We start from the raw sequence: 12,896 nt of genomic DNA, 5'->3' as shown, positions 1-12,896 counted from the left end.
TAACGTTTACATAATAGGGGAAGTGACCCGCCAAAGGTGGTGGGGGGGGGGGGGGGGGTGCCCCGTCTGCCAGAATTGGTAATCCTCAGCCAGGGTCCAATTTTGCCATGTAAGAGAGGATTACCTCACCTACCTGGGGTCCACCACTTCATTGTAAACAGGCCCTGAGTACTAGGGCAGACTTGCAATTAATCTTAGACCATTGCAGATGTGTTAATAGCATTGTAATTACTTTGAGTCGCCTCTTTAGCATACACGAAGGGTCTTCCTCGTGTCTGTTACCCTGGCACAGTAATTTATCGTCTTGCACCTAAACACCAGCTAAATATCTAGGATCTCAGTAACACAATATTTTTATAAATTTAACTGTGGATGGGAATCTTCAACAACATGATGTACATTTTAAAAGCAATTTACAATAATTTGCAATAAATACCATATTTACTAACATAGGCACGTTAAACGTGCATGAGCTATTTTGAATGCTTCAGTGTAACTTTACTGCTTCAGTGTAACCTTACCAAGAGTGATGAATCTACCTTTTTCGTCCTAAATGTAGACTGGGTTTTTGTGCGAAATTGAGTATTGCCGTACATAAACGAAAACGCGAAACGCTCAGCTGCGTCGATCCTCATGCTATATATTCACTTTCCTCTGTCTTTCCCTGTTACATTTGGTGCAAGTTAAACAAATTGCTAAAGTAAAATATATGTCTACTCACCAAACGTTGATTGGAAGGACAACTCTAAGGTTTCCTCGGAGTTTCTTAAGCCAAAATGTGACTCATTGAATTCGAGTAGTTATGAAATACCAGGATTTTTATCATTGTGGTATATGGTTGCATCATCACAATTCACGAGGTTTTCACGTGCGATTCTACCCAGTGAAACAGTGTTTAACTCCGACAACTTATTTCTTCACGTTTTAAAAGCTATTGCTTCTTAAAAGACAAGAGCCTTTTTTAAGGCATTGGTTACAAAACGAAACAGGTCTTCATGCGTACGTTCAAGTTACTATTATTATTGTGAAAAGCCAATCTGCATGAGATGTACAGTCACACAACTGGCACGTGAAAGTGTTGGACTTTGCCCCTTTCGTGGTTCGTACGTGAGGGAATTCGAGTTATCACACAGTAATCGAGTAAACAGAATTAAAAAAATAACTCATGCACACAATTTGCATGTGAAGATGTTGGTCTTTGGCCCTTTCAAAATTCGTACGTAAAAAAACGCAAATTGTTTGCTACAAAATTTTCTTAAACGATTTTAAGAATCACTCGGCTTAACAACATCTGCAATTAAATTATGCCTCATGTGACGTCAAGATCGATAGCCTAACATTTATTAACTTCCAAGAAAATTATCAAACTGCCGAAATATATTTCTGCTCATATCATGTTACTCGACTCAATAAAGCAGTATCTAATTATTGTGTCTGCAACTAGCTTCTTCCAATTTTATTTACGCATTTTACTAAATAAAATAAGTTTCAATAACTATAATGCTTAGTATGCAGGAAGGATGTATCATGTTGTTCACTTATTATTCTTTTTTTGTTTTTTTGTTTTTGCCGGAACGAAAAAGGTCTGTTGAACTTTGTAAGCGAGAGAATAATATTTCTACAGCTTGATTACAGGATTAACAATACTCGGTACAGCTTTAAAAAAATAAGCTGCCTTTCAAACTTCTAAAACCACATTTTATAGGCCGCATACTTTCGAGTTAAAGTCCATATCTAAATATCAATTATTGCTTCACTGGAAGAGCTTTGAAAATATATGATCTTTTATACTCTACCTTCAAGCAGGTGAAACACAACTCATAAATACGTGCGTGGTACCGTTCGCGATAGCCGAATTCGGTCAGAAATGTCTTGAAGTAGCATCCACACTAAAATATGAACCCTTAAACAGCTGCACCACTGTACACAGCGTTTGAATCATGAAGATATTTAATATAATGTTTCCAAACACCTGTAGCCGTAATAAAAGACGAAAAAACTGTGAAGAATCAAGATGGCGGTCTTAAAGTGCCCTTGTTCGACCTTTGGCAATATCATTTTTAAGTAGATGCCAAGATCTCATTGGTTCCTAAGCATCAACTCATAGTACCTTCAACCTTATTGGCTCTTGCAACAAACATCCGAACATACAAAGTTACAAAGATACAAAGCCACAAAGATACATACGCTCACACCACTGACATATGAGCTATTTTTTCAAAATAGCTCAATAATGGAGATCTTCGTACTGAGTTTATGAAGTAAGTGAAGGCTTCTTGCGGTCTTTCGACAGGTGAAACAGTGTGTTGGTTAAGGGCAATTTTAGTCTGTTTAGTCCATTGGTACCCTAGTTCCAGAGGTCTTTTTGTTTTAAATTGTAGCTGCTTCGCAACAATTACCCTTGGACCAGGGAATTCCAAAGGGCACCTGTCCTCTCTTTACAAAAGGAAATGAAACTCCTGAAATCAGGTTATGAAAATCGGCAACCTTATCTGGTCGTTTACGTGTTTAGTGAACGTGTCCTGCTGTTGATACCTAGGCGTAGCTCAGTCACAGTCAATTCGAACTTCGACCCTCCATAATTCCATTGATCCTTTTCCTAGTCCTTTCTATCTTATAAAACCTCCTTTCTTCCCCATCTATGCAGGATGCTCGACCCCATTTAACCTGTCAATGTGCTTTAATAATTTTCGCTGAGTTAAAGGAGTTATAATGTGTCATAATGGCAGTCCTGTCCATTTTCTTTAGCATTGCTTCACTCACTTTCCTGCAAACCCACAGCTTCGTGATAAATAAATTTGTCTTCCAAGCATTATATTTGAAGTTACAAGAAAGAGAGATGAATTTGTAAAAAGTTTTCACTGAGGCTAACAACTTTTCAAAATTTGATTGATGATGATCAGTTGAAACCCTTTGATGTGGTTCAGAATGAGATCATGGACTCTCATAAGTTGGGTCGTCATTTTGGCAGAACTGTTACACACTTTTATTTGTTTTTCGGCATTTTATAAGAAAAAATATGAAATTTATTTCTGTGAAAATTATTTGACCTCGAATGACCTCGCACGCCTTGGCACGCCTCGGCTACGCCCATTATTACCGTGCAAGACTGGTACCAAGTAAGGCCAAGCAAAGCAAGATGGCGGAGAGTTCAGGTGATGAAGATTGTACTGAAACAGATTTTGTCTTTTATCGCGATCGAGAAGAATGGAAGGATGTCACTCCTGTTGAGCAAGATGATGGGCCTTATCCAGTAGTTAGAATTGCCTACTCTGAGAAATGTAAGTATCGGCAATTTTCACGTTGTTGTGCGTGGCTTCAGTCTATGCAACCCCAAATTAAACGACAGTTGTGTGTACCGGGGACAATTTAAAAACTTCTGATCAAAATCTTTTTCTCCCCACGGCACATACTGGAGGTTATAAAAGAAGCTTCGCTTTTAGAGGAGCTCTTTCATGTAGCGCCCTGAAACTAGAGCCGAAGCAAGAGAATTCTTAAGCTGCTTCTAAGTTTCACTCTGTGAAACAACCGCCCTTTCAGCTCATTACTTGACATCCGTCCGTTATTTAGTTTAGTCAGTAATAAAGCTACACCTAGTTGTTATTGATTTAGTCATTAGTCAGATTAGTCTTTTCATTTTTTGTTTGTATTTGTAGAATTAGTGAAGCGTGGCTCCTAGTGAGATTCAAAACACTTACAATATTTAAAAAATAAATTCTAGTCGCAAAGTCTCAGATTTTAGTCTAGTAGCCGAAAATCTAAGACTTTGAGACTAGAATGGGCATTTATGTAATTACTTAAAATATTATTTACATGAACCATCAGCAGGAAATTATTTAATAACTTCAGGCATGGGAAGTGGCAGGCAGGAAGTAAGGTAAGGGGGAGAAGAAAAACCCAAGTACTTCCTCATTTTACGTAACCATGATAATATTATGTTATTCGATATTTTCAGTTAAAGACGTATTTGACTACTTCAGGGCTGTTCTGCTAGAAGATGAAAGAAGTGATCGTGCTCTTGAACTGACTGAAGATGCTATAAGTCTTAATGCTGCCAATTATACTGTATGGTTAGTGCTTTTTAAAGTAGTTATTTTTGTTCTGGCATAATATCCTCTCAAGAATCAGCCGGCCTCTTCCCCTCCTTCTTCTAGTAGTAATCTGCAAGTGTTTGACAGAATGGTAGTTTGATATCCGTCAATTCCAAGACACTTCTTGTTAAGGTTTCACAGAGCATCAAATCATGGTTTGCACACACCTTGAAAGTCCATTTTGAATTTCAATGCTAACTTTATAGTTTAAGTAGAACTCCAAAGGAAAAGTCATTGGTGTGTTTCAATCCGTGTATTGTCAGAGTTAAACAGTTGTTTATTGTTAGTCAAATTGTTGGTTGTCCAGTCATTCATTTGATTACCGCACAGCTTGCTGAAATGTCAGTCACTGTCAACAACAGTCCTATTCAGGACTATGTTCTCCTGGACGATCATACTCAACTTACGTATGAAATGACTAATACACCTTGTCCTGGAAATTATTGTGTCAACTGTGACTACCTTATTTGAGATCAAAAGATGGAAAATAATGGCTCTGTTGGGCAGCACTAACCTGTATAGATATTTTAAACGGAGGGATGATGCCAAATGGAGAGATTTTTCAATTTTTTTTTTTTCACTTGTTGAAAGGCATTTTCGTCGTGTTTTGCTGAAGTCTTTGAATAAGGATTTAAACAGCGAGTTGGAATTTGTAGGACAAGTCATTAAAGAGCAACCAAAGAACTACCAAGTGTGGTGAGTTGTATTCTTAAGTTTCTAAAAGTGGAACTTACTACACCCCTTGGTTTCACTTACGTCAGCAAGGACCTGCAGATTTTAATTCCTTAACCCAGGGCTAGCTGTCACTAATGGCTGGCAGCTGGGGAAAATTCCTTCTTTTATAGGAAAAAAAAAGGAAAAAAGAACCAAAGAACTTCCTAGCCTTTCATTCCCCAACTACTAGATGTATATACGTACGTGGTACCTTGAAATTTTAGTGACAGCTCTACCCTAACCAGTTTAGGCCACCATTGGTTTAATTTTTATGTCTCAGTCTGTGATCATCAGAATTTTGCCATCCATCTCTTAACTAGTAACTAGACTTCTACTTGCGCTCATAATGACCATTAGCCAAGTGAACCAGGGCCACCCTTTTTTCTGTGAAAATTATTTCGTATAAATTTTAACGAGTTCTCAAATTTAAAAAAAAGGTATATATACAGCTGCCAAGAGTCCTACCCCCCTCCCTTTTCTGAACTTTCTGGATCTGCCCCTGTTGTTTGTAAATTAATAAACTGGAGTCCAGCTCTCCATTACATAGTGAGCATCTCTCAAAACAGCCTCTAAGTGCTGTCCTGACAGCCATTGTGTCAACAATCTTGGACAAAAATGTTAAGAAAAATGGACTTACTGCCATGTCTAGTTTCAAGATAAAGCTCTTAAAAGCACGAACAACTACAAGTTCTCCCACCTTCTCCACAAAAGGCAATCTTGAAGTCCCGCTGGATCATTTCTGTTCCCGACTTGACACAATTGAAAATTGGTTGGGCAAGGGGAGGGAAGGGGCCATGGTGCTATCAAATCTGTGGGATAGACATTTTGTGGTTAAGAAAGTGAAAAATTCTTAACACTTTTTGTCTTATTTTTATGATCAAAAGATCAGCCTTACAACTTCTTGTTTTTCTTTCACAGGTATCACAGAAAAGTCATAGTTGAATGGCTCAAGGACCCACGTGATGAGCTACAGTTCACAGAAGACATTCTACAACTGGATGGAAAGAACTATCATGCATGGCAACATCGACAGTGGGTCATCAAAGAGTTTGGTTTGTGGGAGAGAGAACTGGATTATGTAGATAAACTTTTGACAGAGGATCTAAGAAACAACTCAGCTTGGAATCAGAGATATTTTGTAATTAGTCAAACCACTGGTTTTACCGAAGACGTTGTGGATCGAGAAGTCAAGTAAGGAAGTAAATATTTTTCACACTGTGATTTACATGTAGTTGTTGAGGAATTTTTGGAGATTTTTCTAATTCAGCATAATCGCTGTTTTGTTTTCTTTTAGATTAACAATGGATCTAATAAAGAGAGTACCAAATAATGAAAGTGCCTGGAATTTCCTTAAAGGGTATTTTACATTCTACTTTTTCCATGTAAATTTATGGTATACTTTAAGAAAAACTGAAGCTTTCCTTGTTAATAGATGTGCTAACTCACAGCACTTGGAGCTTTTGCTCTTTCAAATTCGTGCAATTATTGATATGAACAGAATTGGAAGTTGAGAATTCAGAAATGTCAAATACTCTTGCCCAAAGCATGGGATAGACAAAAAGCTTGAGACCACTAGAGAATACCTGTCAGTAATAATTTTTAAAAACACAACAACACTTTTAAGTTTGTGGAACATGTTTCAATGTTCCGAACATCATCTTCAGCCATACAAGGTATAATACTAATAGTGTACAAGTAAATCAGTACATACAACTACCTTGTACCTTGTATGGCCGAAGATGATGTTTGAAACATCAAAACATGTTCCACGAACTTAAAGGTGTTGTTGTGTTTTTAAAAAATTATTGCTGCATTTGTGCTATCAATACCTGTCAGTGCTTTAGCTAGAACCTTTACTTGGTTCATGAAATATGCTACCTATGAGCACTACATTCTTCCAGGATTATAAAATTATGTCAAAGGGTCATATATGATAAGAAATGAAGCATGGTAACTTTGGAACTGTAGGTCTTTCTGGATAAATAATCTGGCCTTTCCTTCAAGGCCTTTCAGCTATTACTGTAGTTTTTAACCATAAATACCTGAGTGCATGGTTCATAGAGTATTTTGCTTTTGCAGTGTCCTCTCCAAGACTGGACTTAGTAAATATCCAGGCTTAAAAAGTACACTATTAGAAATGTTCAGTAGTGGAATTGATTCCCCGTACTTGATGTCAGCGCTAATCGACATCTATGAAGAGGAGCTTAAGAGTGGAGTTGCTGATTCAAATTGCTTGGATCAAGCTTTAGAGGTAGGCTGGTACTACTGTAGTATATCCACATTATCTTATCTTGAATGATAAAGACTGCATTAAAAAATGTGGACTCCCTTGGAGAGAGGGGTGCAGGGGTGGGGGAGTGGTAGAATATGGAGAAACCCTTGTAAGAAGGTCAGAGAACTATGTGCAGTGATTTTGTGACCCCTGTTCCTTTGATGCCCAAAGATAGAGATAAAAAGTAATTCACGTTTGGGAAAAAAGAAATAAGGAGTTTATGAGAATAAAAATCTGCAGTAAACTAAAACCTACCTCAAGTCAAGTGAGCAATATTTTCTGCCTATAGAACAGGTCCAGAATTTTTTTTTCTCGATGAAAAATATGAAATATGAAGTATTACAATGCAAATACTCCCATACTACGATGATTTTTTTCCTCGTCTTTTTCTTGATAATAGCCTGTAAAAACAGACATATATTATTTCTGGTCATCGCTTCTCTCTGTAGAGAAGTGACGACCAGAAATACATCTGTGTTTTCAGGCTAGATAACAATGAAAAAAGTAAAAAAATAGCACCCAAAAAATTTTGCAAGCTCTGTTGGGGTTATAGCAAAATACTGTGAAGTTTGGAATAGTGCTGAACGTTTACTGGCATGAAGAGAATAATGAGAAATAGACTGACACAATAATTGACTACAGTGCCTTGATTGAAAAATTATAGTGTCTTTTCCAGATGATTATTAAATTTGCTGCTGTTTATTTTTTGTTTCAGCTGTGTCACAAACTTGCCACAGATGTTGATTACATCAGAAGAGAGTACTGGAATTACATTTCTCGTACACTGAAGAGTAAATTTGGTCCCACTCAATAACATCAGCAATTATCAATATATTTTTTTCAATATAAGTTTTATTTCTAAAAAATAATATTAGGTTTTTCATTTCCTTTTTCACTCTATTATCTTGCATACAAACAATATAAATAATAATTCCCCCCTCTGTTTTGAATTAATTTTGTTATTTTTCTTGTGAGCTGGAAGATTCATTGCAACGTATAACAGCCACGTGTATAAAAAGTGTTCAAGTGCTAGAGACTGTTATGCTTAAGGTTGCATGCAAATGACTGTAATATTTGAACATAGCTGCACAAAGAGAGAGAGAGAGTGTGTGTGTGTACATGATGTTATCCATGTATAGGGAGTGTTTTGATGTCCAAACATCAAAACCAAGGGTAAATTCAAAATTATTTAATCTAGCCATCTACCCTGCTGATATCTGAAATGTGACTGACGCGTTGACTATCTTACAGCTGTGTGCATGTAGAATTTGCTTGTATCGACCCTTGTCAAATGTTAACTTGAACTGCCGACAGATTCTTTAGTTAGATCCACTTCATTTTTCCCTAGTTCAGTGTGCAAAGTGATAAATGTTGTCTGGAACTTTCAGGAGAAGAAAGAGTGTATTTGAACTGCCAACAACAGTCCATTTAACTTTGTAATGAAAGTGAGATAAATAAAGGAGCTTCTTGTCAGAAATTCACTGATTTGTACTTTAACCAATGGAAATGCTATGTGCACACAGCCTGCACAAGGTTAGTTATGCTTGAGGATAAGTTCTACTGCCTCTGCCAGATCATTCACATATCCATCTGGTGTTACAGTTGGGTGATGTTCATCTTGTGGCCTAAAGAGTAGAAGATCAGAAAAAATTATAGATATTGAACTCTAGTCTCAGACCCAGTTCATTACTCACTCATGTTCTACGGAGTTGAATTTAAAAGTCAAATTGTGTGTTTTTCAACTCATGTGAGAGGCACTAATGGTACTTTGGACAACCCTCACATTGTTTGAAAAAATTGTTTGATGTAAATTCTCATTGTTATTTAGGTTACCATAAATACAAATCTCAATATTTTGTTTAGCTTGAAACAACTTGCCTCACTAGTTTAGTCAGAGTTGGCAAAGTAAACTGCAGGAAGCAAAGGTGTGTGAGCTTCACTGGGAAACGCCACAAAAAAGGCTAGTATATCATGAAAGGACTATTGCAGGGAAATTGCTTTTCCTACAGTGTGTGTGTAACCAGGACTAAAGTGTGATCAATTCCAGTATTTTACTAAAGACCATATTCCTCATTTATTGAATGTGGGCTTAACTCCATTCAATAAATTAAATAAAAATTAAATAAATTAAATAAAAGCCTTCTGGAAATTGCTAGGTCTTTGGTTACTTCCCAATATTTTTATACACAGCAGCTGAGAATAAAAAACCATGATGGTACCTGAATTTTCCAGTCCTGACTTGAACTCCACGGATTCCACATGCCTGAGCCCCACCAACATCTGACACGATGTCGTCACCAATCATTACTGCCTAAGGGGAAAAACAAAAACAGGAAAATAGGAAGTTTAAATGTTTTGGATAAAAATAGACTGCAAAACATAGCCATAGCCAAGTATGTGTGAACAGTCAGACAAAAAATCACAAGTACGTGCACACTGTTGAACAAAAGGTCTGAAGCGAGTCTGAAAGAGGAAAGCAAGACTCTGACACTATGCTGGAGCTTCACACCTTGAAAAGTGATTTTGAGGAAAGTCTAGAATAAAAAAATCACAGAAAGTAATAGAGGTTTTCTAATAGACAGGGCGTCATGGATTAAACCATAGTTATAAAGTTGAATGGTTACTAAACCCATTAGACTCCTTTGTTAATTTGTTGTTAGCTTCTCTGGACCTGACCATGCACCAATAGAATTCCTATTTTCAACTTATTGACCAACAGAAACGTTGCATTAATTCATTCAGTCACAATTTGTAAACAAAAAAAAAGGATTGTGCACAGTCAGAGAGCTTCCAACATAAACTACAGGACCATTGTTTTCAACTTTGTCAGCTTTCATAACCCGTCTCCTCTACTACTATGATAAAACTGAGTAAAATGCTAAATCCAGCTAAATCATTTGAATATTAAAATGATACTCACATCTTCAGGAGAGATGTGCATGTCCTCTATTGCAGTAAGAAAAAATTTTGCTGATGGTTTGCCAACAATCTCAGCTTTCACATCAGAGGCAAACTATGGAGAAACAGAAAAGCTGTTAATTAAACAATAAAGTGATCAATTCCACAGGAATGATGAAATAAAACAGCAGTGATGATAAAGAAATGCTTACTTCTAAGGCTTTTGTGTAGGGACCCACATCCAGTATTAGATTAGAGCCTTTTTTGTAATAACGCCTAGAGAAGAAAGGAAAGGGTAACCATTCGTACGATTTGGTTGTCTTGACAAGGCATGTAAGTGATGCTTAGTCAGAAGGAGATGAGATTTAGAGATAAATTGTGGTTATTCATTGGGAAAGATACATTAATAAATAAAGAGTTATCATGTCTCACAGTTTGGTCAGTCTGTGAATATCCTGCAGGGTAACAGAATTAGGCTAGAGCTTAAGACTTCACCCTTGCTGCAAACATTAACAGGGATAGTGGAATTGGTATTCCTGATGCATGGATGCCCATGTCTACATGTGTTTTCCTTTATACATGTTGTGGTTAAATTTCATCCTTTGTTTAAATTTTTTCCTTTGTTTCAAAACAATTATCATTACCATATCCCAAAACAAAGAAATTTGTAAAAAATTAATAATATTTAAACCAAGGATAAAATTTAACAACAACATAAACACATTCAAGAACTTTTGAAAAAATTTAACAACTTCATGTTCTTTTACCCCCCATGCATTCATTTTCCACCCCTCCAAACCCCACATCAGGAGGATGGACGTCTTCTGGAATAAAGGAGTGAAAGTAGTGAATGTGAGCTTGTATAGTGTGTCCGTTACACCTGTGCTAGCCTGCAGTGAAGGCTTACTTTGGGGTTAGAGAGGGTCTGGTGTGTGCAGTTGCAATCTTTGAATTTGAAATTAGAGGGTGATTGTAGAGGGTAGAAATAGGATGGACCGTCTTGATCCCCTACTACACTTCCAGATCCACACTACACTGAAAAAGTATTTAGACAACCTTACCCATATCCTGTTGCCAAAAGGACAGGATTACTTGAATTCAAAAGCACTCTGAAGGCCTTATTCATATTATCATAAGTTAAAAGTTCCTCAGCTGCACCAATCACAACACAGTTAGGATCATGACAATCCAAACCTTCAAACTCTGGAATTCCACCAGGATGGATCAAAAGGAATGGGCGTAGATTGCGTTCTTCAAGTATCTTCCTTGCATTAGGAACTGGTGCAAAAACTTCAGATGAAGAAAGATTGAAGCCAAACCCGCTAAGTTTGTTGACAAGCTGTTCTCTTGAGCACTGATCCTCATTTGTGCAAAATCGTATCTTATATCCAGCTGCTTTAAGCCTGGTTGGAAAAAGCAATGATAAAAATAGTTTGCATAAGAAATTTCTTGGGAAGGAATAATACATGACAGGGAGTACTCCTATTAATAAGCCCGGAAGATTTCCATAAATGGGCAGGAGAGATTATTGTCTCATTTAGGGGTAGGAATTAGGAGATTCTGCTACACAGAAAAAAAAAAAAAACAGATTCCCCTTTTTGGATATTTTAGGGTATTTAGAGAATACCCATAAAAATCCCATATTTGGCAACGTGAGACAAGTCCCTACCAGGGAATTCCCAACCAAATTCCCTGATTGGGACTTGTCTCACTCTTCCAAATTTGGGATTTTTGTGGGTATTCTTTAAATACCTCAAAATATCCATAAATGGGAATCTGTTATTTTTTCCTGTGCTAGGGTGGGTGGAACAGATTAAGAGTACTTTTACCCAATGGGTATCATTTTTAGGGAGGAGTGTGAGGAGATGAGGAAGGAGAGGGCAAAATGAAGAAACAAAGAAAGCCCAGGGAGGGAAGAAGCATTCAGTCAAACATGATTTTTATCCCACATGAAAAAGGAAAAAAAAAACAGTACCTTATATTTGGCTGTCTCTTTTATAATATGGTACACTTGACCCTCTTTCGGGACAGAAGAAAGTGGCAGGTGGCAGGTTAACTGTCCACCAAAAAAGTGGCCATTTTGGAGGAGTGGCTGTTAGAGGAGGTTTGATGAGGGTTACATAAAGTTTGAGTCACACACTGACAGTTTTCATTAAGGGGTTTTACTTCAATTCTACAACAAGCATCCCACCAATTACATGAAAGTCAACTCCTGCCCCCCACCCTGAGGTTGTAAGACGAATGGAGATGAGTTATGTCATTTAATTCACATGTGGGTCTAGTACTTTCACAAGAAATAACTGCTATTGTTCTTGAAGTCAAGAAAAGTTGCCATTGTCTCATTTTTTCACTGATAGGCCATTAGTTGATCTCGGATCAACTTTATTTCTGTAAACACGAAAACAGTTTGCGTTTGAAAAATTTTGTTAGCAGGAACTGAAAAAGCATAGTAAAATTGGGTTAAAAGTCGTGGGATGTCCCCACATTTCCAAAGCAAGGATTTCCAGCGGCGATTATGGTTACTGGAAGTTACATATCACTATAAAGCTGGAGCTGCATGTTTTTTTGGTGGTCGTCTTGAAACATGAAAAACAGTACGTTTGATTTCAACGTAAAAAGCAAACTTAAGTATGATGGTGGTTAATTCCTGGAGCGTTAGCCGCAGTGAGCCGGAGTCTTAAGTCTTAACGTAAGGCTTACTTTTCCACGGCTTCAACAGATCCCGGTATAGCCTCTCCTCCTCCTTCGCCTGAGTTGTAAAGAACGCCAGATATATCAAGTAAAATTCCCCGAATCTTTCTTTTAAGCCAAGCTGCCATCTCTTCGTTTCCGCGGGACTCACGACTGTCGATCGAATGAGACCGAGCTATGATCGACTAAAAAGGACTGCCGACGTTGAACCGAAAGTCAACGATCTTGTC

At 37.4% G+C, this 12,896-nt stretch overlaps 2 protein-coding genes across 2 annotated transcripts; one reads left to right on the top strand and one right to left on the bottom strand.

Moving 5' to 3' along the window:
• The first annotated feature begins 3,132 nt into the window (after positions 1-3,132).
• On the top strand, positions 3,133-8,554 carry LOC140933908 (protein farnesyltransferase/geranylgeranyltransferase type-1 subunit alpha-like). The gene is made up of 7 exons (XM_073383581.1): positions 3,133-3,281; positions 3,956-4,070; positions 4,683-4,787; positions 5,724-5,996; positions 6,100-6,162; positions 6,885-7,056; positions 7,793-8,554. Exons 1-7 carry the CDS (start codon positions 3,140-3,142, stop codon positions 7,889-7,891), a joined length of 969 nt encoding a protein of 322 aa, XP_073239682.1. The 5' UTR covers positions 3,133-3,139; the 3' UTR covers positions 7,892-8,554.
• Positions 8,546-12,890, bottom strand: LOC140933913 (phospholysine phosphohistidine inorganic pyrophosphate phosphatase-like). Its single transcript, XM_073383585.1, has 6 exons — positions 12,676-12,890; positions 11,037-11,378; positions 10,188-10,251; positions 9,998-10,090; positions 9,297-9,388; positions 8,546-8,702 (listed from the first exon to the last, which is right to left on the bottom strand). The coding sequence occupies exons 1-6, from the start codon at positions 12,792-12,794 to the stop codon at positions 8,612-8,614; spliced, it is 801 nt and encodes a 266-aa protein (XP_073239686.1). The 5' UTR covers positions 12,795-12,890; the 3' UTR covers positions 8,546-8,611.
• Between the last annotated feature and the right edge of the window lie 6 nt (positions 12,891-12,896).

This window comes from Porites lutea, chromosome 4 (assembly GCF_958299795.1).
Source record: "Porites lutea chromosome 4, jaPorLute2.1, whole genome shotgun sequence".
In the NCBI taxonomy this organism is placed as follows: Eukaryota; Metazoa; Cnidaria; class Anthozoa; order Scleractinia; family Poritidae; genus Porites; species Porites lutea.
This window is presented reverse-complemented; position numbering and strand designations above follow the sequence as displayed.

Bases quoted from the DNA above. Each gene is read 5' to 3' on its own strand.
- LOC140933908 (XM_073383581.1), top strand. From the start codon at position 3,140: ATGGCGGAGAGTTCAGGTGATGAAGATTGTACTGAAACAGATTTTGTC. The intron at 4,788-5,723 runs GTGAGTTGTATT...TTTCTTTCACAG, and splicing joins CCAAAGAACTACCAAGTGTG to GTATCACAGAAAAGTCATAG. The intron at 6,163-6,884 runs GTATTTTACATT...TTGCTTTTGCAG, and splicing joins GCCTGGAATTTCCTTAAAGG to TGTCCTCTCCAAGACTGGAC.
- LOC140933913 (XM_073383585.1), bottom strand. From the start codon at position 12,794: ATGGCAGCTTGGCTTAAAAGAAAGATTCGGGGAATTTTACTTGATATA. The intron at 10,091-10,187 runs GTAAGCATTTCT...GTTTCTCCATAG, and splicing joins CCTACACAAAAGCCTTAGAA to TTTGCCTCTGATGTGAAAGC. The intron at 8,703-9,296 runs GTACCATCATGG...TCTACTCTTTAG, and splicing joins GTCAGGACTGGAAAATTCAG to GCCACAAGATGAACATCACC.